We start from the raw sequence: 27,053 nt of genomic DNA, 5'->3' as shown, positions 1-27,053 counted from the left end.
TTTTGAATTCTTTCTCAGTGATATCTTGAATTTCTTTGAGTTTCCTCAAAACAGTTTGATACGGTTGGCTGTGTCCACCCACGTCTCACCTTGAATTGTAATAATCCCTGTGTGTCAAGGGCAGGGCCAGGTGGAGATAATTGAACATGGGGATGGTTTCCTGCATACTATTCTTGTAGTAGTGAGTAAGTCTCCCAAGAGCTGATGGTTTTATAACTGGACATTCCACTGCACAAGTCCTTTTGCATGCCCCTGTGTAACACGTGACTTTGCTCCTCATTTGCCTTCAGCCGTGATTGTGAGGCCTCTCCAGCCATGTGGAATTGTGAGTCAATTAAACCTCTTTCCTTTCTAAATTACCCAGTCTCGAGTATATCTTTATTAGTAGCATGAGAACAGACACACAGCTATTTTGAATTCTCTGTCTGAAAGGTCACATATCTCTGTTTTTCTAAGATTGGTCTCTGGTACCTTATTTAGTTCATTTGGTGAGGTTCTGTTTTCCTGTGTGGTCTTGATGCTTGTAGTAGATGTTCATTAGTGTCTGGACATTGAGGAGTTAGGTGTTTATTTTAGTCTTCTCGGTCTGGGCTTGTTTGTACCTGTCCTTGGGAAGGCTTTCCAGGTATTGGAAAGGACTTGAGTGTTGTGATCTAAGCTATATCTGTATTAGAGGGCACCCCAAGCCCAGTAACATTGTAGTTCTTACAGACATACTACCTTGGTGGTCTTGGATAAGATCTGAAAGAATTCTCTGGATTACCAGGCAGAGATTCTTTTTCTCTTCCCTTACTTTCTCTCAAATAGAGTTTCTCTGTGCTGAGCTGCTTGGGGCTGGGCATGGGGTGACAAGCACCCCTGTGGCCACCACCACTGGGACGGGGCTTGGTCAGACTTGAAGTCAGCACAGCACTGGGTCTCACCCAAGGCCCGCTATATCCACTACCTGGCTACAGCCTATGTTCACTAAAGGCTCTAGGGCTTTATATTCATGTAGCAACCCCAGCCAGGCTTGTGTCGTTCCCTTCAGGGCGGTGAGTTCCCTGAGGCACTGGGCAGGTCTAGAGATGCCATCCAGGAGCCAGGGACTGAAGTAAAAGACTTTAGATATCTACCTGGTGTTCTATTCTCCTGCAGCCGAGCTAGCACTCAAACCACAAGACATGGTGCTTCCCACTTCTCCCTGCATGCCGTAGGCAGAGGAGCCTCACCCCATGGCCACCATCACCACAGGCCCATGGGGAGTACTGTCAGGCTACCACTAATTTTCACTGAAGGCCCAAGGCCTCTTCAGTCAACTCGTGGTCAATGCTGCCAGGTCGGGGAGTAACACTTCAGGGTAGTGGGCCCCCTTCTGGCTCAGGGCAAGTCCAGAAATGCCATCTAAGAGCTAAGGCCTGGAATTGGGGACCCCAAGAGCCTACTTGGTGCTCTGTCCCACTGTGGCTGAGCTGATACTTAAGGTACAAGACAAAATCCCCTTTGCTTTTCCATCCGCTTTTCTTAAGCAGAAGGAGTTTCTCACCATAGCCATCATAGCTGGGAATGTGCTAGGTCTCACCTGAAACCAGCACATTTCAGAGTCTCACCCAAGGCCCATGGTGTACTACCTGAGTGTCACTGCTGGTTATTCAAGGCCCACAGGCTCTTTAGTCCCGGATGCTGCCGGGACTGGTTCCTTCCCTTCAAGGCAGTGGGTTCTTTTCTGGCCCAGGGTATGTCTAGAAATGTTATTTGGGAGCTGTGGCCTGGATTGGGGGCCTCATGACCTTGTCTGGTTCCCTATCCTACTGCAGCTGAGCTTATAACCAAGATGCAAGACAAAGTCCTTATTACTTTTCTCTCTCCTTTCCTCAAGTGAAAGAAAGGGGTCACGAGCTGTGTTGCCTGTGGTTAGGGGAAGGATGGTGCAAGCACTCCCTTAACAGCTCTGGCTGGTGTCTCAGTAAGTCACACGCACCCCATGTCTCCTGGCTTCGAGCCCAGCTGACAACTAGGACTTGCCTAGGAACTGCAGTTGTGGCCTAGGCTGCCTTTCAAGTTTATTTAATGCTCTAGAGCAATTTAGTCCAGGTGGCCAGGGTTGCTGGAACTGAACGATTGCCCTCTGGCTAGGGCTGGTGTGAGCGGGCGTTAGCTGCCTGGTTTTGCTTTCTGCTGTGACAGGGCTGCGCTGAATTTAATGTAGTCTCATAATGAGTGCCCTCTCCCTCTCGTAAATCATAGAATTTCTCTCTGTGCCTTGTGGTCACTGCTAGGGGATGGGGAAGGGGTGGCATCTACAATTCAAGACTGTCTTTCCTACCCTCTTCATTGCCTCTTTCAGCAACATGAAGTTAAAACCAAGTACTATGAGTGTTCACCTGATTTTTGGGTCTCAGGAAGGTGCTTTTTTTTGGGGTAGATAGTTGTTAGATTTTGTGTTCCTTGTGAGGGGACCATCGGTGAGTCTTATACTCGGTTATCTTGCCCTGCCCCTCTTTAGGATTTTTTTCAGTCAAAATCTTCTAAGTGAAAAATTTTCTCCTACACTTTGCAGTTAAAAAAATTTGTGTGTTGGCGGGGATAGATGTATAAGTGGATAATGGAGCTGGTCTATAAACAATGACAAACATTCTTTTAGAAAATTTTATCAGATACAACATAGGAAACTTTGGAATGTGGTTAAGTGTATTTTGCACTACAGTGGCAGAGAAAAAAAGGAAAAAGAATATGGTTAAGTGTAAACTGATACTATCAAATGCTTATTGAAATATTTTGAGGTGTGGTAAGCCTTAATTTAAACATATTTACATTCGAAAGTATACAGACATTCAACAAGGTTATCGATCTAGGGAATGGGTTTAGAACACGGGATGCTTGAGTTGCCTGTTCTCACATAGTTTATTAGAAATATTACTTCTAGTAGATGATACTGGTAATTCTTGCCTTCTTGATTTATGAAGATTTTAGAAATCTAGCCTGTAAATACTTTAAAAAAATTTTATTGCAGTTATACATTATCTTTGTACCTTAATGGTTAGGGTTATTTCATTCCTTCATTTTACTCGTGAATAGCAGTTTGTTTTCTATTACTAGTAATTCCTAATGAATCTATTTCTTTTTAAGAATGATACAGCATAGTGGTTTTCAAATCTAGCTGCACATTAGAATCACTTGGGATGTTATAAAAATATACGAATGCCTAGTCTTGCCTTAGAGAATCTGATTTAATTAATCTGTGAAGCCTCAGTCATCTCTATTACTAATTTTTTAAAAACGGCATCTCACTACATTATCTCTAGACTAGGCTAGAGTGCGGTGGCTACTCATAATTGGAGACATAGCAGCCTGCAGTTTTGAATCTGGGGCTCAAGCGTTCCTCCCACTTCAGCCTCCTGAGTAGCTAGGACTACAGGTGTGGACCACCATACCCAGTAATTAGAACAATTTTTTTTGTAGGGATGGGTTCTCACTATGTTACCTGGGCTAGTCTCAAAATCCAGGCATCAAATTATCCTCCTGCATCAGCCTTCCAGAGTGCTAGGATTATAGGCATGAGCTGCTTCACCCAGCCTGCTTGATATTTTGATTTTGTTGTCAGAAATAAGAATTTTGTTGTTAAAAGTATTATGTCAGAAATAAGATCTGAGATCTGAAATATTCCTCTTTTTTTTTTTTAAGAAGCTCTTTGAATCGGTGGCTCATAATCTTTATATAAAACTTATGTATTCGACCTTGAGTGTAAAAAAATTTTGCCTTGTCCTGTTAAAAGTATAGATTCCTAGGTCTGCATTTAGAGAGTGTTTTAGTAGATTTGGGACAGGAAATAGGTACCTGGATGTTTAACTTTGCGTCTTAGGGATATTAATGCAGATAATCTAGTCCTTACACCACTTTGAGAAACCTGACCCTTAGAAGCTTTTTCTTTTATTCTTAAGAGATTTCCATGACCCTACTTTTGCAGGTGGAAGAGAAATAGAATCTTCACTTTGCTTGGAAGAAAATTATTGAGGCAAAGAAAACATAGATATTGTTTTTTGTGGTATGATTTCTGTTGTATTAATAGTTGGGGCCAGGCATGGTGTCTCATTCCTGTAATCCTAGCACTTAGGGAGTCCAAGGTTGGGAGGATCACTTGAGCCCAGGACTTTAAGACCAGTCTGGGCAACATGGCAAAACCCTGACTCTACAAAAAATACAAAAACTAGCTGGGCATGGTGGCTTGCGCCTATAGTCCCAGCTACTTGGGAGGTTGAGGTGGGAGGATTGATTCAGACCAAGAGATCGAGACTGCAGTGAGCCATGATTGTATCCTACTGCACTCCAGCCTGCGCAACAGAGTAAGACTCTTTTTTTTTTTCTTTTTGTTTTTAAAAAAATAGTTGTTAAAAAAAATAGTTTAAAAAAAAAAAGGTTGACAGGTGCTTGAAGAAATAGGTATGTTCTGGTTTTCAGAAGTTATTTTTTTTTCCACTGCTAGATATGGCAATTTTTATTTAAGTTCAGAGTCCTAGGTCTGACTAATTAATTAAAAACTGCCTTGAAGATAGAGTGAAAAAAATTGCAGTACCCTGTTCATCATACTCATAACTCATGTAGCCGAGTGTGGTGACTCCTGCCTGTAATCCCAGCACTTTGGGAGGCCGAGGTGGGCAGATCACTAGGTCAGGAGTTCAATACCAGCCTGGCCAACATGGTGAAACCCCGTCTCTACTAAAAATATAAAAATTAGCTAGATGTGGTGCTGCATGTCTGTAATCCCAGCTCTTGGGGAGGCTGAGGCAGGAGAGTCACCTGAACTCAGGAAGCAGATGTTGCAGTGAGCCCTGATCACGCCATTGCACTCCAGCCTGGGCAGCTGAGCAAGACTCCGTCTTGAGGAAAAAAAAAAAAATCAGTAAAAATAATGGTTTTGTCTGGACCTGCATAGTGTTCTTAATGATAAATGAAATTCTGGTTGGTCACTGGCATTATGATTTAGGGTTCCAAGTACAATATTTCAGTGCTAGAGTAATTACCTTTGGTCAAAGCCAGTGCTTTAGATTATAGATTCTTTAATTTTATCAATCAACAAATATGCACACTGAGCTGCTGTTGGTTTACTCTGAATAGGTGGACAAGTGATAATAGAGAAATAAATACATAGAAGAATACATGAAGTTCTTTATTTCGTTACAGCTGCACCTTTTCTGTATTTCCCGTTACCTATACTTGCTTCCTTTACTTCTGTGGCTTAGATTGCCTGTTCTTTAAGTGCATAGCTTTCTTGCCAACAGTTTTTCTTCCTTTCGCCCATTGCCTTTACTTTGCTCTTGTTGAAGAAAAATCACATAGTTCTGCATATTGCTACAACTCTAAATGCATGGTTTCCATTTATAGTTGGACGCCTCTCAGGTGCCCTGTACCTTCCAAGTTTCTCTAACCAGCTTTTTCTTCATGTTTAAAATCTTTTTCACTTTCATTAAGCTGCCATCTCCTCATTCAGCAGATTAGCAGAGCAGAACTTCCTCAGCCAACATCTTGCCACTAAACCTAATTTGTCTGTATCTGTCCCCATCCTTCCTGAGAGTATGTAGCCTATTGATTATGCTCTTGGCAGTCAGGCTTAGGTGGGTTCAAATCCACCCTTGAAACCTTAGGCAAGGTTAGTTAACCTTCTTGAAGTTTGGTTTCCTAATCTATAAAGTGAGGGCAGTAATACTTAACAGTACTCCTAGAGGTTGTAAAGGCCTTAGCATATTATAAGTACTAATTTTTCAATGCAAAATGATGATGATATTGTAAACAGTCTTTTAAACAGGGAAATGAAGGGATCTCTTTCTCTCTTTTACTCTAAGCTAAGCCTACTGCCAGTGAATTGCGTCCCATCCCTTTTGGGACATTGCTCTATTTATCCTCACTCTTCACTGATTTTTCAAAATCAACCTTCCTATTGGCCCTGTTCCTATCAGCATTTAAACATGATAAAATTTTTTCTTATTTAAAAAATCCTCTTTTTTATATCCTATATACTTTTGCAATACTGTTCTACTAATTTTCTTCCCTTCACAATTTCTTGAATAACTTGATTCTATTTTCTATTTCTATTTTGTTCATCTTTCACTTACTCTTAAACCACTGAAATCTAGGTTTGACCCCCATCATTCCACTGAAGTGACTTACTAGTGATTTCCTTGTGTGAAGTCCAGTGGAGACATCTCATTGTTTACCTTAGATTCTTCATTAGTAGTCGATTTTGTAGTTCATACCCTCCTTCTTGAAACATTTTTTTCAGTTTCTGTGGTATTATTTTTATCTAGACAGTCACCAAGTTCTATAGGGCCTATCTTACAAAGCTCTCAAATTCACCCTACTTACCTTTTCTATCTCCATCCCCACTACCTTAATACAGTCCATTTTCTCTTGAATTATCACAACAGCTCCTTAATTGGTCTTCCTGTAGAGTCTTGTTCCATTCGAATCCATTCTTCTTGTTCTGATGTGAATGATCTTTGTAAAATGCAAAACTATTTTGATTCTCCAGGTTAAAACTCCATCCTAGTTAGTCTAGTCTGAGTCCAGTCTTGGTTTTATAGAGCACTATGTAATTGATTCCTTTCTTCCTCTTAAGCCTCAACTCTTTCTTCACTCCAAGTCACACCAAAGCTGTTTGTGGTCTTAAAGTCCCTTGCTTTGCCTAGAAACGTTTCTGCATGATATCTCTTCTGTTTGGAACAAACCCCGGAACCCTTTCCTTTTTACTCCCTTTTCTTAGCTAATTCTCTCTCTTCTGCGTGGTCTCTGTTGAACTTCTTTTGGGAAGCCACCCCTAACCCTTAGAGATTTTTGTTTGATGCCCTCCTATATTATGTGCTTCTCTGTTTATAGCACTTAACACCTCATATTTTATTTACTTAACTGTGTAAATAAATATAATTTTCTCAGCTTTCTCCTTTGACTGATATCCTCTGTTAGGAAAAGTTCTTTGTCTATTTGTTCACCGTTTTATCTATAGTGCTTAGTACAGTACCTTAGCTTAATAGGTAAATGAATTAATGAATAAATGGGTGAAATCTTGCTGGTTCTTCAGGTATTTGGAACTAAGAAAAAGTATATTAAACATCTTTACTTTAGCCTAAGTATATGTTTGGCTTATTTAAGCCTTCTATGTAAACCACTCCAAGTGGCTAATCTTTTCTTACAGTTTTAAGCCAAATAAACAAAACAAGGAAAATACAGCTTAGCTGTCAAACATGATCTTTTTTTTTTTTTTTTGAAGTCTTGTAGGGAATATACATATTGTGCACTCTAATGTGGATGTAGTCTACCTTCCAAATTAAGGTAGATTCTGGGAAGAGAAACCAGGTAACCTTTGTAATAGAGGCCATTGAAAGAATGGCTATATTTTCAGGATTGCTGATGAAACCTTTTATGCAAGAGAAAATAACATCTGAAACACATTAGAAAATATACTTCTTTCTGAGGGCTAACACAGATAACATATATAATGAAGACTTTTTGGAAAGAGGCAAGTGTTTTTGTACAATTGTTTGAGGTTATCAAAACTTTTATGAATGACATGTTTTGTTAGAAGATTGTCTACTCTGATATATATATACACATTTAATTTTTTAAAAAATCTAGTACTCTTCTTTCTCTGCCTTTGTATTCTGTTACTGAATTAGTATTTGTACTAGCAGATGAATAAGATCAGGAAGAGTTGTTAAACAGACTAATTTTTTTACTCTTTCTGCTGTATTTGAAAGTAAGGCAAGAAATGAAGTCCCCATTTAGGTTTTTTGGATCGTTACTGAGTTTTAGATATAGGTTAACTGTCCCAATGTATAAAATCTGAGCTCAATATTACAGATAAATTAGTATATGTAAATAATTATATTATGAAAAGAATTTTATGGCAAGAATCTTCCACCCATACTTAACGTTTCTGAATTTTGTTTATGTCATCTGTAAAGTGGTAATAATACCTAATTCAAAGGGTTTTTCATCAAGTATAAGTATGATTACATATGTAATCATAACTAATGTATATTCAGTAAATATTTGTGGAATGAGAGTATAAGTTAGGTAATACCGGTATAAAGAATAAAATTAATAGAATTGTAAAATTATAATGAATAATATTATAAGGTAGCAAATAGCTAAAAAATAATTTCTTTAAAAGTTTTAATTTCGTCGAGTTTAAAATTATATAAACTGAGCCCTTACTGGATGCTCATACACCTGAATACTACTTTTATCATTTATTTATTTATTTAAATACTCTTTAAAAACCACTGTCCTGTAAATACTTAAGTTGGTCTAATATGATTGTATAAAAGGACTGCCATTACTAAATTGAAGGGACCGTTGCCCTTGAATTTGTCCTGTCTCCAGCCTCCGCATCAGAATGTATTAAGAATATATAGCAGCTGTGCCAGATATAATGGTGCCTATTTAACTACTGTGCTTTAGCACTAAAATTGAAAGAGTAGAAGTGTACTTACTTAATAGCTTAAGTTATATAACTGTAGTAGGTGTAAAGATTAGATTTGTTTGAGAAAGGTTTTACAACATGGGAAATGCTTTAGCAGCTGTCACTCTTTAGTAGAATACAGATAATATCTAAAAAGGTATTTCAAATAAATCCCTCCATTGAGTCTAGATAGCAGCCGAGATTTACAAATTGATGAGTTCCAGAACTGGTGGCATGATTGCACTATGTCTTAAAGTTTAACCAGAAATAAATGGCAATAAATTTGCTAACATAAAAAGGTTAATTTTAAATTAATTAATCAGATGGGATCTCTTAAATTGTGATATTTTAACTGGTGCAATCTTAAATATTTAGTTAAGTACCTTAATTAAATACTTTCTCATTTGCTAGCCCAAGATAAAGCAATAGTGGCTACAAGGAAGGTTGATAAATTTATATTTACAGTACATGGGTTCAAACTGCGCAGGTCCACTTAAGTGCAAATTTCTCCTTCTTCTGACACCGCTGAAACACCAAGACCAACCCCTCCTCTTCCTTCTCCTCAGCCTATGCAACATGAGGAGAATGAGGATGAAGACCTTTAGGATGGTCCACTTCTATTTAATGAGTAGTAAATATATTTTCTGTTCCTTATGATCTTCTGAATAACATTTTTTGTTCTCTAGCTTACTTTATTGTAAGAATATAGTATATATTATAGGTAACATACAAAATATCTGTTAATCAACTGTTTATGTTATATGGTGAGGCTTCTGGGTCAACAGTAGTCTTAGTAGTTAAGTTTTGGGGAGTTAAAAGTATTTTAGACTGCACTGGGAGCATCTGTGCTCTTAACCCCTGTTGTTGCTCAAGGGTCAACTGTATTTATTTTTTAAAACAGACTTTTTAAAAAGCATAGTTTTAGATTTACAGAAATGTCTAGAACATATTACAGGGTTACTGTATACTCTGTACCCAATTTCCTCTATTATTACTATCTTACAGTAGTATGGTATGGTACATTTGTTACAATTAATGAATCAACATTGTTATTATTAACTTAACTTTATACATTATTGAGTTCCTTAGTTTTCACCTAATGTCCTTTTTCTGTTTCAGAATCCCATGTAGGATACCACATTACATTTAGTTTTCATGTCTCATGAGTCTTCGCTTGGCTGGAGCAGTTTTTCAGACTTGCCTTGTTGTTGTTGATCTGAACAGTTCCTAGGGGTATTAGTCAGGTATTACAGATGCCTCTGTGTTTGAATTTGTCTGATATTTTTCTCATGATTAGACTGGGGTTATGGGTTTTTGAGAGGAAAACAATAGAAGTAAAATGCTGTTTCTATCACATGCTACCAGGGTGCACACTGTCAATAAGATTTATTGCTATTGATGTGACTTTAATCACCCAGCTGAGGTCGTGTTGGTCAGGTTTCTCCACTGTAGTTATTCTTTTTTCTCCCCTTTTCATACTGTATTCTTTGGAAGGAAGTCACTATGCACAGGCCACACTGAAGTAACAGGGAACTGTGTTCCCTATTCTTGAGGGCAGAGTGTCTGCGTAAGTTATTTGGAATTCTTCAAGGGAGACTTTTTCTCTTTTTCCTCATGTATTTATTTACTCATTTATATCAGTGTGGACTGACAGTTATTTTATACTTTGGATTATAAGGTGGTACTGCTTTATTTATTGTTGCTCAAATTGTTTCAGTTTTTGGCTGTTGGAAACCTTTCTATTGGCTCTTGTGTCCCTGTGATATAACCCCATCAAGGTGATATCTTTTTTTGTTATTTTTTGAGCGCTTCCTACTTCTTGGCACTATAAAATACTTGACGCTCATTTTGTATATTTCCTGCCTTAGTTCTAGAATCAACCATCTGTCCAGGGAACCCTAGTTCCTATTGGAGAATGGTATTAGAAACCAAAATTTGGATACCAAATGCAGTTATTGCTGCTGGGCATTGTTACTTTTATTTAGCTGTCTCAGCTGATACAGCAAGAAAATGTGTGTATATGAACCCATGTATATGCATGTATCTATAAACTGAGCTAAACTTGAGTTCATGTAATGACTCCCAACTCTAATCCATTACCACATGGATCATTCTAACCTCCTTCCCTTGTTTATCTGTACGTTTCCACTCCCACTCCAGAAGTGGCAATCCTGGCCACCTGTCAGCCATTTAATTATTTAATTTCATTATATGTGGACATCAGTATTAGAATTGTGAATTGTGAAAAACTCTATCAACTAGAATACAGTGCTATGTACAGTTCCTCTTGCCTTTAGTCTTACAGATGCCACTCATTTCCAGTTATTTAGGTCAGCACCTTTTCTTCCTGCCCCTCAGTGAGGTTGTTTGAGACATTCTTGACACATTCAGATTCTTTTATTCCTGAACTTGTAAATGACTTTAAAAAAATTTGCGAGGTGGGGCGCTGTGGCTCACGCCTGTAATCCCAGCACTTTGGGAGGCCGAGGCGGGCGGATCACGAGGTCAGGAAATCGAGACCATGCTGGCTAACACAGTGAAACCCCGTCTCTACTAAAAATACAAAGTATTAGCCGGGCGTCGTGGCGGGCCCGTGTAGTCCCAGCTACTCGGCAGGCTGAGGCAGGAGAATGGTGTGAACCTGGGAGGCGGAGCTTGCAGTGAGCCGAGGTCGCGCCACTGCACTCCAGCCTGTACAGAAGGAGACTCCGTCTCAAAAAAAAAAAAAAAAAAAAAAAATTGCATACATTCAGATTCATTCTTTGTGCGTTAAAGGTTTATGGATTTTGATAAATGCATGGTATTATATACCCAACATTGCAGTGTTATATGGAAAAATTTCACCAGTCTGGAAAAAAGTTCCGTCTGAAAAAAAGTTCCCTTTGCTTCATGCATGCAACCCTTCTCCAACCACGTTAAACTTCTAGGAACTACTGATGTTTTTATTGTCTCTGTAGTTTTGCTTTTTATGAATTGTCATATGATGAGAATCATAAAGTATATGTAGCCTTTTAGACTGAAGAAATTTTTTAAAATGTTCTTTCCGAGTATCTTTAGAAACATTGATTTAGAATAACTGATTAAAGTCTAATCCAAACTTCCATCTCATATACCACCTCTCTGCAGCATCCTTTTGATGGTCAGTCATTCAATATCTGTTTCAGTTTATCTAGTTCTAGGGAATTCACTACTTTATGAAATAGTACATACCATTGTTTGTTATAACAAATTCTTTACTTGGTGTTAAGCCTCAGATTCCTCCCCAGAAATTCTACTCAGTGATATGGATTTGACTGTGGGATGACTTGAAATAGGTCTGTTCTCTTTTCTACGTAGCAAATATTCGTATCTTGAATGCAGTTTCAATTTTATAAGCTTTCTTATTTTTCAATATTTAAATAGCTACTGTTCACACAGTCGCATCTCCTTCCCTAAATTGTAATGGTCTTGAAGGTAGTGCTGCATGTTGGTTATATGTGCATCCTTTAGAATGGTTGATGTAACAGAACATACAGTGAATGTGTGTGGTAAGCGTTTGAATGGGTTGATGCAAGTTCAAGATAATATTACATGTTTTTTGAGCAGCACTTTATACTTTACCTCATAGTAAGCCAATGATCCAGCTGAGAGGACCACAATTTTTTTGGGGGTGGGGGGCCTGTCAAGGCAAGTTCATGCCATCCTATACTTATCTGGTTGTTTTGTAATTCAATGCCATATTTTTTGTTTATGTGGTTAAATGTTATCTTGTTGTTGATCTAGTTTTCTAGCTTGCCTGTTATTTCTTAATCCTGATTTTAAAAATCTATAGTATTTGCTGTCTTTCTCAGCTTCATATTCATAAATTTGGCAAGTTTGTCTTTTATGTGTTCATCTAAGTGTTAAGTGTTGCAAAGAATTGAGGCTTGTATGTTCCTTTAGTATACTTAACTCCCAAGATATCATAAACAGAATATTAAAACAATGCTCTAAATATAATCTAGAACTATATCTGAACTGTCGTCACTGAAAAGTCATCCATCTGTATAACTACTCAGCTCTTATTTTCTTTTGTAGTTTCTGTTTTCATTTTTATGAGCACTATCTGTTTCTTGAACTTTACTATGCTATGGGACAGCATTAAAGATGCAGAAAAATGGCTTTCCTCTTAAAAATCACACAATATAATAAAATAAGGCATTCATTTTAAGATCTAAAGGGATAGGTGTACCTAAAAATTTTCTCCTTCAGGAAGTGTACTATTTAGTGACCTAGGGAACAGCTAGTCTCTTCATAAACCCACCATAATATTCCTGATAATTTCCTTTTAGAAGTGTCTTTTGTGAGAGAAATGTTATTAATGCCTTATGAGTAGACACTATGAAGTAGGAGAAACTTATCACATAGGTCTTTTTAAATTCTCCTCTTTGAGGGCAGTAACTTTGCATACTTCTAGCTGTGGGCAGAGCTGATAAGCCCAATTGTCAGATTGATTCTTTATGAAGAAAGCGGAGAGCAGAGACTTAATGCTGTATTTGTGTATACAACATAAATGGAATCCATTTACAAGTCAGAAAGGATATGTAGTAATGAGTGACCTGAGTAGTACAAGTATCTTAGGATCCTTGAATATATTGCTTGGAAAAAAAGCTTTTGCAATTATCTGTCTTACCCGTTTTCATTTTAAAGACAAAGAAGCAAGACCCAAGGTTTAATGACTTGAATACCATGGTTAGTTGTTGGTAGAGCTGGAACTTGAACTAGGACTCTTAGGTGAATCTTAAAGTTCTAAAAGAGTGCAGGTGATCTCTTTGTAACATTTTCTTCCTAGAAAAGTTATTTTCCCTTTAAAAAAAATTGTGCAATTTCTTATGCATATAAGACTAATGAAATATCTATGCACAGTTATAGAGTAATTATGAAATCAAATAACCTATCATTGTTTAACCACTATCCAGGTTAAGAAATAAAATATTGATCGCACTTCACAAGTCTCCTAGGAATAGTTCTTCAGTTATACCTTGCCCCTTTCCTCTTCCCAGAGGTAAATATGATCTTTTGAGAAAATAATTCTTTGCTGTTTTAAAAGCTTTAACCACCTATATGTGTATCCTTTAACAATGAAGTTTAGTTTTTCATGCTTTTGAACCACACTGTATCTGTCCATTTGTAATACATTATGTTTGTGATATTTATATGTGTTGATGTAAATAGATATCAATTTTCATTGCTATATTAAGCATTCATATTAGATGGACTTTGGGGTTATTAATAATGCTGCTATGAACATATGTCTTACACTATGTATATTCAAGAGTCTCTTGAGGTTGTACCTAGGTCTGGGATGTCTGGATCTTAGGGTATGTACATCTTTAACTTTACTAATTAATTCCAAACTGAGATATTCTAGTCTGTTCTGAGAAAGCTGTTTGCTTCGTGTTCATACTTAGTTCTAAGGTATAGACCTTCAGGATCTCAGCCCAAAGGCTGGACTGATTTCAAAGTTCTCCCTTGATAGGCCCCAGACTCCAACTCTGATCTTCTGCTGTTTTAAGCTGTCAAAAGGACTGCTCAGCCTCTCAGTCCTCTCTTCTGGATCAATAAATTGCTCCAGGCAAAAGTGCCCCCAAAACATGTTTTATCTTTCTGGTTTCCATCTTGTGGATCTTTGCCTTGTAATAACTCACAGTTTTGTTAGCTGTTTGATGCTTTTAAAAACTTTAAAATATTTTCTCCAGCTTTATATTGGTTGTCTTCAGGGAAGAATTTGTTCTGAATTTGCCTTGTCTGTGTTTTCCAGAAGTGAAAATTTGAACCCACTGAGATTTTAGTTTTAGTTACTGTATTTTTAAATATTTTATTTGCTTCCTTTTCAGAGCTACATGCTCAATTTTTGTAGTTTCCTATACCTTATAAATATTTTTGAGCTCATCTTTTATTCTTATTATTTGTGTCTTGCTTTCTTGCATGCTTGATAATTTTTTAATGTGAGCAGGCTGGGCACCGTCGCTCATGCCTGTAATCCCAACACTTTGGGAGGCCAGGGTGGGCAGGTCACTTGAGGTCAGGATTTCGAAACCAGCCTGACCAACGTGGTGAAACCCTGTCTCTACTAAAAATACAAAAAATAGCCAGGCATGGTGGTGTGTACCTGTAATCCCAGCTACTCAGAGGCTGAGGCAGGAGAATCACTTGAACCCGGGAGACGGAGGTTGCAGTGAGCTGAGATCGCACCACTGCACTCCATCCTGGGGGACAGAGCGAAACTCTATCTCAAAAAAAAAAAGGAACAATTTTTTTTTTTTAATGTGAGCTATTCATTTTCTTTGGAAAATTACTTATGGATTATCTTTGAGGCCCAGGATGAAAATGTATTTCTCTAGACAGGATTGCATTTGCTTCTGTGGGTATCTTGATTCAGCGTTGGAGGTGGGAGGGGATTGTGTCCCTGTCCAGGGCCATTGACTTAAACTGTAGTCATGGATTGAGGTTTAGGGGACCACCCAGGTAATATAATTTGGGGCAGTAAAATATGTCTTCTTTCCTCAGTCCAAAGGCAACTCTCCTTGGGGGTTGGAGTGAGGGATAGGGTCCCAGCTTAACTTGGAGAGAGTTTCCTATTACACTATCTACCTTGGTGGCTTTGTCTTATGTTCCTCGGCCAAGTGAAGTCTAGAAAACTGAGCTCAAGCTTGTATGGTTCGGTACCTGCCCTCAAGCCAAAAGCAATTTTAGTTCTCCTTTTGCCCCTGTCTGTTTATTCTTTCACTTAGATTTTGGCCTGTTAATAAAGCCTTAGTGTCTTGCTGATTTGTCCATACTTTTAAAATAAACAAGTACCTGGTTTTTGCTTTGCTCATTTTAAATTCAGGATTTTACTTATTTTCAATACAGAATTGATCTTTATACCTGGAAGGCATATTATTGGGAGCTGAGGTATTAGTTTATGTCTTAATACAGAATATCATAAAAAGCTTTTGATCACCATTGACTTCTGGAGTTTCATTGAAAGTGAGTGGGCCTGGCTTATGCCTTGTAATGCCAGCACTTTGGTAGGCTGACCTGGAAGGATCCCTTGAGGCCAGGAGTTCAAGACCAATTTGAGCCACATAGCAAGAACCTGTCTATAAAAAATGTTTTTAAAATTAACCAGGCATGGTGCTATGCGCCTCTAGTCCCAGCTACTTGGGAGGCTGGGGTGGGAGGATCACTTGAGCCCCGGAGTTTGAGGCTGCAGTGAGCTATGATTGTGTACTCCAGCCTGGGCAGCAGAGTGAGACAGCATCTCTAATGAAAGAAAAGAACGAAGAGGGAGAAGGAGAGAGGGAGGGAAGAAAAGAAAAGAAAGAGAAAGAAAGTGAGAGATTATTTGTGAGTTACTGAATTGGCACTTCCTGTAAACTCTTTGAGCCCTTCATTAAGGAAGAGAAAGCATCTTATTATGTAGCTCTTATTTCACTGAATTTTAAAATTTTGTGTGCTGCATACATACATTTATTGTTAAGTCACCTGATGTCCTCTGGTTGTTTTCAGTATGTTCAATGAGGCTCAGTGTTCATAGGAAAATCAAGCTGCTCTTTTTGAGTAGCAAAGTATAATGAAGACTTTTTATTCCTTGTTTTTTATTTAGGAAAAGTGTAAAACGTAGAAAAACTAAAACAGTAATATGATAAGAATCTGCATAACCTTCACCTAAATTCACCAGTTGTTAACAACTTAACATTTTCTAATGTATTTTCTCTCCTTTTACCCTTATTTTCCTTCCCATCTGGTACAATGTACTTTTAAAATTGCTGAGTCATTTGAAAGTGGGTTGTATCCTCTTATACTTCAGCAAATATCTCCTAAAAAGAAGGGCATTTCCCTGTATAACTTTAAATACCATTATTATACTCCAGCAATTTAACATTGGTACAATAAAATTATATACTCCACAATGTATATTTAGATTTTTCCATTTATCCACAAAAATGTCCTTTATAGCTGTTTAACCCGTGAGGGGATCTAGCCCAAGATTCTGCATTACATTTGCTTGTCATGTCCCTGTGTCCTTTAATCTAGAGCATGGCTTGGCAAACTTTCTTAAAGGCCAGGATAGTATATAGTTTAGGCTTTGTGGATAATGTGATTCCATTGCAGCTCTTCCTCTTTGTTATTATAGCTAGAAAGCAGCCATAGAAACTATGTAAACAAATGAGTGTGGCTATGTTCCGATAAAACTTTAGACTCCTGTATAGCTCTCCCTCTTTTTTTGTTTTTTGAGACGGAATCTTGCTCTGTCACCCAGGCTGGAGTGCAATGGCATGATCTCAGCTTATAACAACCTCCACCTCCTGGGTTCAAGCAATTCTCCTGCCTCAGCCTCCCAGGTAGCTGAGATTACAGGCATGCACCACCATGTCCAGCTAATTTTTGTATTTAGTAGAGATGGGGCTTCACCATGTTGGCCAGGCTACTCTTGAACCCTTGACCTCTGGTGATCTGCCTGCCTTGGCCTCCCAAAGTGCTGGGATTACAGGCGTGAGCCACTGCACTGGGCCCTCTTTTTTGTTTTTTGTTTTTTGTTTTTTGGTTTTTTTTTTCTTGAGACGGAGTCTGGCTCTGTCACCCAGGCTGGAGTGCAGTGGCCGGATCTCAGCTCACTGCAAGCTCCGCCTCCCGGGTTCATGCCATTCTCCTGCCTCAGCTTCCCAAGTAGCTGGGACTACAGGCGCCCGCCACCTCGCCCGGCTAGTTTTTTGTATTTTTTAGTAGAGACGGGGTTTCTCCGTGTTAGCCAGGATGGTCTCGATCTCCTGACCTCGTGATCCGCCCGTCTCGGCCTCCCAAAGTGCTGGGATTACAGGCTTGAGCCACCGCGCCCGGCCTCTTTTTTGTTTTTAATGACACTATTTAATGACTATTTTGAAGAATCAGGCTGATATTTTGGCAGAGTGTCCTTGATAGGGATTTTTAAAAATGTTTCTCCATTAGTTTTTTTTAAGATTACAAATGCCCATGGAATCTTAGGGGTTGTTACCACAGTAGAAATGGAAATCTAGTTTTTTGAAAAAGATTCTGATGCAGTTGAATATAAAATCTTTCCTTCTGTTTCTGTCTGCCTGTCTATGCCTCCCTCCTGCACTCCTTCCTTCCATCCCTCCTTGATTATTGTGTATGTAATATTACTGCCTAGAAATTGGACTGTAAAATTAACTTATAGGCCAAGCACAGTGATTCATGCCTATAATCCTAGCACTTTCGGAGGCTCTGGCAGGAGGAGTATTTGCAGCCAGGAGTTTGAGACCAGCCTGGGCAACAAAGCGAGACCCTGTCCCTACGAAAATCAAAACAAAACAAAACCCCAGAGAACAAAATTCACTGGGAAAGGTGGCATACCTGTGGCCCTAGGTACTCGGGAGGCTGAGGCGAGAGGATCACTTCAGCCCAGGAGTTTGAGGCCGCAGTAAGCTATGATTGCACCACTGCCCTTCAACCTGGGTGACAGAGTGAGACTCTGTCAAATAAATAAATAGATAAGTAAGTAAGTAAATCAACCTCCAGATTACTAATTCCTTGACGTTCTCTTTAGATGTCAGGATTTTTACCCATATACTCTTTCATATAAATGTTTTTATATTCATAAATGTAAATAAAGAATTCAAGAGGACTTAGATATTGAAAAGTAGTAAAAATAACTTAGATAAGGACTTGAAAGGGCATTTATACTTTGGCCAAATATATAAAACTAAAATGTCTTATGTTGGAGATGTAAAATTAAAAACAGTTCTGGTTGGGTGTGGTGACTTAACGCCTGTAATCCCAGCACTTTGGGAGGCCAAGGTGGGAGGAAAGCTTGAGGCCAGGAGTTTGAGATCAGCCTGGGCAACACAGTGAGACCCTGTCTCTACAAAAAAATTAAAAAATTAGCTGGGCATGGTGGTGCACACTTGTCCCAGCTACTTGGGAGGCTGAAGTGAGAGAATTTCTTGAGCTTGAGAGGTAGAGGCTGCAGTGAGCCATAATCTGACACTGCCCGCCTGCCAGGGTAACACAGCAACTCCCCGTCTCAAAAGGCGAAAATAAGAAAACCCTAATTCTTTGACACAAGTAAGTTTGCTGCTGTTAGCATTGTGTAAGATTTAGATTTAGACATAAATAACAAATAATTTTAATAGATTTAACATAGCTATCCTTATGGAAAAGGTATAACTATGATTTTATCCATGCAAAAATATGTGTAATTTTTTTTTAAGTTATTCTCTTCTCTTGCTTGGTTCAGTGAGTAGCAAAAGTAAAAGCAGGATATTTTACTGGCATTAAAGCGTTTCAGGTTTTTAGTGCTTGAATTTCTTTTAGATACCTGTCTGAACATCTTGGTGATTGGGTGCTATCCTACCACCTTTATTAGTTTTGACTGAGACAAAGTTTTTCTTCATATTGTGTCTTTATCAGAATTTGCTCCTGGTTTGACCCTTTATACTCTATAAAACAAGTCTGTTTTTTTTTTCCTGCATAGCTGTTTGTTAAATAAAAATGGAAATGGTATTCTAGTGGAGGTTTTCATTTCTTGAGTAAATATTCTCAGAGACTTTAACCATTCCTCACATAGCAGCTCCACCATAAATAGCTGGTATGATCTTGGGGAGTTATTTAATCTGTGCTTGGTTTCCTTGTGTTTAAAATTAAGAATGTTGGTACCAGGGTCATAAAGTTACTGTGAGGATTGAGTTATTACGTTTAAAATACAACATTTGTCTGGCATGTAGTACACATTCAGTAAATGTCAGACACCACAGTTGACCCTTCAGCAACACTGGGATTGGGCATAGACCTCCTGCGTAGTTGAAAATCCACATATAACTTTTGACTCCCCTAAAACTTAACTACTAATAGCCTACTGTTGACCCAGAAGCTTTACTATATAACACGAACATTTGATTAACACAGATGTTGTCTGTTACATGTATTTTATACTGTATTCTTGCAACAAAGTAAGCTAGAAACAGAAAATGTTATTAAGACAATCATAATAAAGAGAAAATGTATTTACTATTCATTAAGTGAAAGTGGGCCAGCCTAAAAGTCTTCACCCTCATTGTCCTCACATGGAGTAGGCTGAGGTAGAGGAGGAAGAGGAGTGGTTGGTCTTGCTGTCTCAGGGATGTCAGAGGTAGAAGAAAATTTGCATGTAAGTGGATCCATGGAGTTCAAACTGTGTTGTGTTGTTCAAGGGCCAACTGTATTATTATTTCATCTTACATTGTTTCTCATCCATCTTGTCTATTCATGAACCTGTTTGTCTTTCTCAAAGCATAGCTGAATGCAGTGGCAACTGTGAGCTGATCAGCCCAGAAGGAGTAGTACAGTCCTCACCTCCCCCATTAATATGGGTCAAAGAGCCGGGGATGGTGGCTCAGGCCTGTAATCCCAGCACTTTGGGAGGCCAGTACTTTGGCAGGCCAAGGCGGGCGGATCACGAGGTCAGGAGATTGAGGCTGTCCTGGCTAACACGGTGAAACTCCGTCTCTACTAAAAATACAAAAAATTAGCCGGGCGAGGTGGCGGGCGCCTGTAGTCCCAGCTACTAAGGAGGCTGAGGCAGGAGAATGGCGTGAACCCGGGAGGCGGAGTTTGCAGTGAGCCGAGATCGCGCCACTGCACTCCAGCCTGGGCGACAGAACGAGACAACGTCTCCAAAAAAAAAAAAAGGGGGGGGGGGTTCAGAATTGGAATTGATTTTTAAACATTCATTGTGGGGAATTTAAAACATTAAAAAAAAGTAGACAGACTAGTATGATGGACCCTCATATACCCATCCTCCATCCCCAGCAGCACAACCAATGCAGCCCTATTTGTGCTTCATCCAGTTCCTCCGTGGTATAATTGTAACTCCTCTATTATACTTAGACTGCATGCCTGGTTTATCTTGATAATTACTAAAGCTTTTAGGATAATGCCTTGTTTTCTTAGTAAATAATTGTTGAATTAATGAAAAATGAATCTTGCCTTTGGATTCATGCCTGGATCAGCTTCTGTAGTTTGCTTGTGTAGGTGAGTGAGCAGGATTGAAAACAGATTTGTCTATGTTTACTGTTTTTTAGATGTCACTTCGGTTTTGTTTAAATAATTTCTTCCATATCTGCTCATGGATATATATATATATGTGTGTGTGTGTGTGTGTATATATATATATATATGGTAATCTTACTGGTGCAGTGTCTGAGTATGCTGAGAAATCCAATTATCTGGGATAGAAGACTTCAATTTACTATTTTCTTAGAGTCTTCATTATTTTGAGCTTGAAGACTTTACCCATGTTTATCATAGGCCTTCCAATCTGATAATCATGTTGTCGTAGCTAAATGGAAGCAGAATTGAAGAACTGTGCCTTATTTGCCATCTTTATTGGAATTATTTTTTAAGTCAGATTTATTATGGAATAATTTACATATTGTAAAATTGTGGTAATTTGTTGGCTTCAAATTAGAGGCCCTTCTTCCCAGTGTCCGTTTGCTCCAAACCTAACAAAAAGACAGCTGCCATTGTAATTGACTGTAGTACCTTTTTCAAATTTGTTTTTTCATAACCCTATTTTTACTTGTGCCTTATTGTTACTCTGCCTACACCTTTTACTGAAGTTTTAATATATTCACAGTTGTTTTTAAAGTGGTACTGAAGTGTGTAACTCCTGCTTAAAACAGGGATAGAGACAATGTAAGTCTGGTTGTATTCATCTAGTGGGATAGGAATTCTGAAGGTGCAGTATGACAATTAAGAGTATTGCCTAGAGAGGATAGCTTCTAGCACTCAGATCACTACCATCACCCTAAGATTGAGCCTATGTGAGCCTGCTTAGTAGAAACAGCCAGCTGAGACAGGATTTGTACACTGCATACACCTCAAAGCAAAAGAAGGCTTAGTGAAAGTGAGTTTAGATTTACCCTCTGTAATTTATCCTGTAGTGACTTAGTATAGCTCTGCCTTTCCCACTCCTAGCTCTAGTTTTAAATGAAATATCTCTAGCTGGAGAGGAATCTTACCCTTCAGCGTTAGCAGTTTTACCTTAATTATTAAAAATTTCATCAAAGATTAGTTAACAAGGTCTTGAAAACAAGAATAAGATTTGTTTTAGACAGCAGGCTGAGAAAAGTATTCTGATAGAGAACATCATGTTGCCATGACACCATGGCCTGTGAACCTCAAAACTGCAGTATTTCACCTTTGATACTTCTGCTAGTTTGCTTACTTCTGAACTTAAAAGATTCAGAAAATCTATTCATTTAGAAAATATCTATTGAGCATCTACGTGCTGGGCAGTATGTTGCATACTAGCTAAACAAAACAATGAACGAAACAGATGAACTTGCCATATGGAGTTTACAGTCTAGTAGGAAACAAAATGAAAGTTACTTGAAGCCATATAGAAAAATTGTGCTTTGCTTATACTTTAAGGATTTAACCAATTATTTTAAAGTGAACTTGGAGTGACTTTTCCTTGAGTTGTTTTGCAAAATGTATTTGCGCATTCAGAGCTTTGGGTTTAACATGTTTCTCTATGTGTGCTGGTAATGTGAAATTAAATATTAGAGAGGCAAGACAATTTAAACAGTGGGAGAATATTAGAATACATGTATTATAGTGAGATTTCAGGATAATGACTTGTAATACATTTGTGTGGATAAAACTGTATGTTTGTTTTGCCAAATGTACCTTTGCAAGCAGAAAAGAATAAATATCTTTATGGCCTTTCTTCTCTTCAAATGATTAATACTTAAGAATTGAACATTTGTATTTATCTTTCATGTGGAGGAAAAAAATGACAGATTTGTTGATGGAAAAGTAAATCTTTCAAATAGGAGGGAGGGTATAATAGAGCAAATGGAAACCGTGAGACTAAGATCACGTTGGAATTATGTGACAATGTCACGTGTCTCTTGGTGAGAAAACATGCCTCAGATTCCTTATTTCAACAGAGTACAACAAAGTGCCTGAATTGAGTGATCCCTCCTAGTGTTAAGATTTTATCATTTTAATTTTTTTTTAAATCTAGCAGTTTCTTAACGACTTGGATTGTTGGAAAGTTAAAATGCTCTTTTATTTTGGTACTTGTTCAGGTTCAAGAATTAAAAACTTAAGATGGGGGAAGAAGGCTTTGCTTTCTCTAACTCTTATTTTCTGTAGGTACTTCGTAACTCAGGAAGACCTCATTTATTCCCAGTAATATGTTTTACTAAACTCTTTCAGGTAACTCTTAAAAGACTGTGTGACTTAATAGTAGATCATGGCTTGAACTCAGTTTTTATTTATTGTTGTTACTAGAAAATTTTCGTGAAATAGTTTTCTTTGTCTCTGTAGTTATCAGAGACTACTGCAGACGATTGCTGTACTCGAGGCTCAGCGTTCTCAAGCAGTCCAAGACCTTGAAAGTTTAGGCAGACACCAGAGAGAAGCACTAAAAAATCCCATTGGATTTGTGGAAAAACTCCAGAAGAAGGTATACATTGAACCCTTTTTAAGATTTACTAAGATCTGTTTGGGAATAGCTTAAGAGAATTTGGCTAATTCTTTTTTATGGGTATATACTTTTTAAAATGTTTAATTTTTTTCGTCTATAATTAGCCGTACTACTTAAGGCAAGATACCAACTTCTTCCACCTCCACCAGGCAGACAATAAAATATATCCAAATGAAAATAGCTGGAAGCTTTTATTGGATATTTGTATGGGAACTTGTCCTATTCCTTAGCCATTTTTTTTTCCTAGCTTTTCCTATTATCTTCCCCTTCTTTGAGTATTTTTCCTCCTCTGTATCAGGACTTAGGGATTAGTAAAGCTAAAAGAAAAAAATACTTCAGAATTGATTAACTACATTTGTTTCTGGGTTACTTTTGCACACTAGTACCTTTGTGCATATTGAGAGAGAAAACAATGGTGATCAAAACAAAATCTATTTTTAAATATCTTTAGAGTTACGATAGCCAAGTCCATGAGGAAGAAGTATAAATTTTACTTAATTCTGAAATGCCTTTTTTAAATGTGAAAATTCTCCATAATTTTGTTTTCCTTAAAACAGAACTTTCATGCTTAACACTTAACCACTTGAAAGCGATACAGGTTTTTATAATGAGTTTCTTGGTGTGTAAATATGGAGATGATCTTGATGTGCATTTGTGCTGTAATAGGGACCCACTAATTGTTCATTAAATTTCAGAGGTATAATATTAATCAGCATTGTATGAAAAGATTAGAACTGAAAAAAGATGAAAAAGAATCCTCTTCTTAAAAAAGAAATGAAATCTTATCTTGTGTGACAACTTTAGTATCTTTGTGAGTTACCTGTTTTGAATTAGTTACAAAAGTGGTCTACCAGGTATTAGGAGAGCAGCTCTGGGGACCTTATTTCACTAGATGTGTTAATTTATTATTTGAATGTTTCTAGGTATATTATTTAGTTGGTAAACATTTCTTTCTCTTCATACTTGTAGAAAACATTGAATATCATAATAGATGTAGAGTCTATATGTTGATTTGTTAAAACTAAGGTTTTTAGAATTTTGGTGTATCTTCTGTGTTAAAGTGAGGCCCCTTTAAGTGCTTATTGATTCTGCATTGCTGTTATTAAATAATTTGCTGGTACAAAAAGATATAAGACTTATAATGGTTATTTACAGTGAATTCAACTAAAACAGATGGTGTTAGTAAAGTAAATACTAATGAAAAATTCATTAACCTTAATTTCATTTCATTTACTTTCCCGGGTAGGCAAAAAGATGCAATTAGGCATATTTACTAGATTTGTATGCTGTTGATTATTTCCTGTTTCTTCACTTTCAGGTTTAGTTTGAACAGACTTTCATTTCTTTTTTTTTTTTTTTTTGAGTTGGGAGTCTCACTAGGTCACCCAGGCTGTAGTGCAGTGGGGCCTGATCTCGGTTCACTGCAACCTCTGCCTCCCGGGTTCAAGCGATTCTCCTGCCTCAGCCTCCTGAGTATCTGGGACTGCAAGTGCACTGCACCATGCCTGGCTAATTTTTTTATTTTTAGTAGAGACTGGGTTTCACCATGTTGGCCAGATTGGTCTGAAACTCCTGACCTGAAGTGTTCCACCAGCCTCGGCCTCCCAAAGTGCTGAGATTACAGGCTTGAGTCACTGTGCTCAGCCTAGAATGGAATTTCTTTTCACTTTATTTCAGAAATAAAGATGTGATGTTGACCATCTTAATAATTTTTTATAAAAAGACACAGAAATATATTAAATTAAGATACTTTAATAACCATGAAGTTATTAGTGTCTGAGAATTTTTTTTTTTTTTTAAATTAAAAAAGTCCTATGTTCTTTGGAAAAAATTTTCCTACTAGGTTTAATTTAAAAGGTTGATTCTTCTATTTTTCTGGGTTTGTTCATACAAACTCAATTTGCCTATTTTATTTAGGTTTATCATATTAGTTATGTTGTTGACTTGTAACATGTTTGTTTTAGTGGACATATAAAAAATTCCTCTTAGTTCATATTAATGAAACTGGTGATATATATTGGTATATGGAATGCAGAGAACATTTATGGGTTGTTAGTTTTATTTAATATTACTATCATTATTTTAAAAGACACTGCCCTCCATCTAGAAGTAGTACTTAGGTTTTGCTAAATTCATTTATTCACTTATCATCTTTAGCATTTAATATTTAGACTATATTAATTAAGTTTATTGTCATTTGGATTTAAACATGAATAGAAATGCCCGGTTGATTATTTGGATTTGGAGTCATCTGAAAATTTGACTGTGGTTGATTATTTCTTTAATTAAATTTAGACTTTTACTTTATCTTGTTTTTTCTCCCCTGCCCCCAGGCTGATATAGGGCTTCCGTATCCACAGAGAGTTGTTCAGTTGCCTGAGATCGTATGGGACCAATATACCCATAGCCTTGGGAACTTTGAAAGAGAATTTAAAAATCGTAAAAGACATACTAGAAGAGTTAAGCTAGTTTTTGATAAAGGTAAGAAATCATATGATAAGAATGTAAGTAGAAAAATATCTGGCAATGTTTTGCTTTAATGGTTCTGTATGTGGTCTTATTTTTCAGTAGGTTTACCTGCTAGACCAAAAAGTCCTTTAGATCCTAAGAAGGATGGAGAGTCCCTTTCATATTCTATGTTGCCTTTGAGTGATGGTCCAGAAGGCTCAAGCAGTCGTCCTCAGGTAAGCAGTGTGAAATATTGGAGTAGGAAAATTTGAATTTTAGACAAAACATTTTGACATTTTGTGGTTTGTGTTTTTAAAATTAAAGCAGTCTTTCACTGGAAGGTAAAGGAGATAGGAACTTTGAAATTAAGAGAAACTTAGGTTGGAGTCCTAACTTACTAGCCGTGAACCTTCAGACATCATTTATGTTGAAGTCTCTAAGCTGCGGTTTACTTTTGTATAAAATGTAGTTAATATTACCTATGTTGTAGGGTTGTTGCTGAGGATTAAATAGGTAGTGTATGCAATGTGCCTAGTACAGTATCCGACACATAGTATTTAGTCTAAAAATAGTAGCTCCTTTGTGTGTAGTGAAATGTGACCAGGATTTGAGTCCTGGCCTTGCCACTCTTAGTAGATGACCCTCAGTGGACATGTTACTTTTCAATTCTGAGCCCACATTTCCTTTTCCTTTTTTAAAACATGAAGTTACAGTACTATTATGTATTTCACAGGATTGCTGGGAGTATAAAACCAAACGAAATAAAATAATGTGATGAAGGCATTTTGTAAACAGTAAAAACAAAAAGCATATACATTAAAAAAAATTTACTCAAATATTTCGAAATTAATTTAAAAATTCCACAATTTGTGTGTTATTTGGCTATATCACAGGTTAGATGTTGTTATTTTCTCTCTGACAAAAGCCTTGTCTTACGTGTAGATGATAAGAGGACGCCTGTGTGATGATACCAAACCTGAAACATTTAACCAATTGTGGACTGTTGAAGAACAGGTAATAGATATTTCAAAATTGTGTAGGCTTAAAAAATAAAAGTAAACAGTTAACATTACAGTCAATATTATGAGGCTTACGCCTGTAATCCCAGCACTTTGGGAGGCTGATGTGGGTGGATCACTTGAAGTCAGGAGTTCAAGACCAACCTGGCCAACATGGTGAAACCCTGTCTCTACTAAAAATACAAAAATTAGTTGGGCGTGATGGCGTGTGCATATATAATCCCAGCTACTCGGGAGGCTGAGGCAGGAGAATTGCTTGAACACAGGAGGCAGAGGTTACGTTGAGCCAGGATCGTGCCACTGCACTCCAGGCTGGGCAACAGAGTGAGACTCCCATCTCAAAAAGAAAAGAGTCCGTATTTTGAGTCAGGTATATATTGTTGTTTGTGATACCTGTTAACCATGAGTTTTAAATATTTAGACTTATTTTTGTATACCTTTTTGCATACTTCAAGAATTTTGGATTTTGAGAATGTGTAAACTCTTGTTTGGGGATAATTTTAAAAGAAGGAACCTGGGTTTTGAGATGGCAGTAGAAGTGGATGGAATAAAATAGATGTTTTTGTAATGTAGCTTTGGGAGAGAGAAAAACCTGAGGCCAGTAAAACTGAGCTTCAAAGTGCATTCTTATTTTTGTTGTCAAAGGGAGATGAGGAAGCCAGTCAGCGTTGGCATA

At 37.6% G+C, this 27,053-nt stretch overlaps 1 protein-coding gene across 6 annotated transcripts in view; it reads left to right on the top strand.

Annotated features, from left to right (window-relative positions):
- Positions 1–27,053, top strand: part of ZZZ3 (zinc finger ZZ-type containing 3) — a 122,629-nt gene that overhangs the window by 77,953 nt on the left and 17,623 nt on the right. For 5 of the 6 annotated variants that reach the window (XM_009211291.3, XM_017962692.2, XM_009211285.4 and 2 more), the window contains 4 exons: positions 22,751–22,889; positions 25,244–25,391; positions 25,479–25,594; positions 26,301–26,372. In XM_009211291.3, the coding sequence (XP_009209555.1) occupies positions 22,751–22,889; positions 25,244–25,391; positions 25,479–25,594; positions 26,301–26,372 (475 nt within the window). The remainder of the gene's footprint in view (positions 1–22,750; positions 22,890–25,243; positions 25,392–25,478; positions 25,595–26,300; positions 26,373–27,053) is intronic. The other variant, XM_017962693.2, reaches the window with a different exon arrangement.

This window comes from Papio anubis, chromosome 1 (genome assembly GCF_008728515.1).
Source record: "Papio anubis isolate 15944 chromosome 1, Panubis1.0, whole genome shotgun sequence".
Classification (NCBI taxonomy): domain Eukaryota; kingdom Metazoa; phylum Chordata; class Mammalia; order Primates; family Cercopithecidae; genus Papio; species Papio anubis.
Note: the sequence above shows the minus strand (reverse complement) of the source record. Positions and strands in the feature narration are given on the sequence as shown.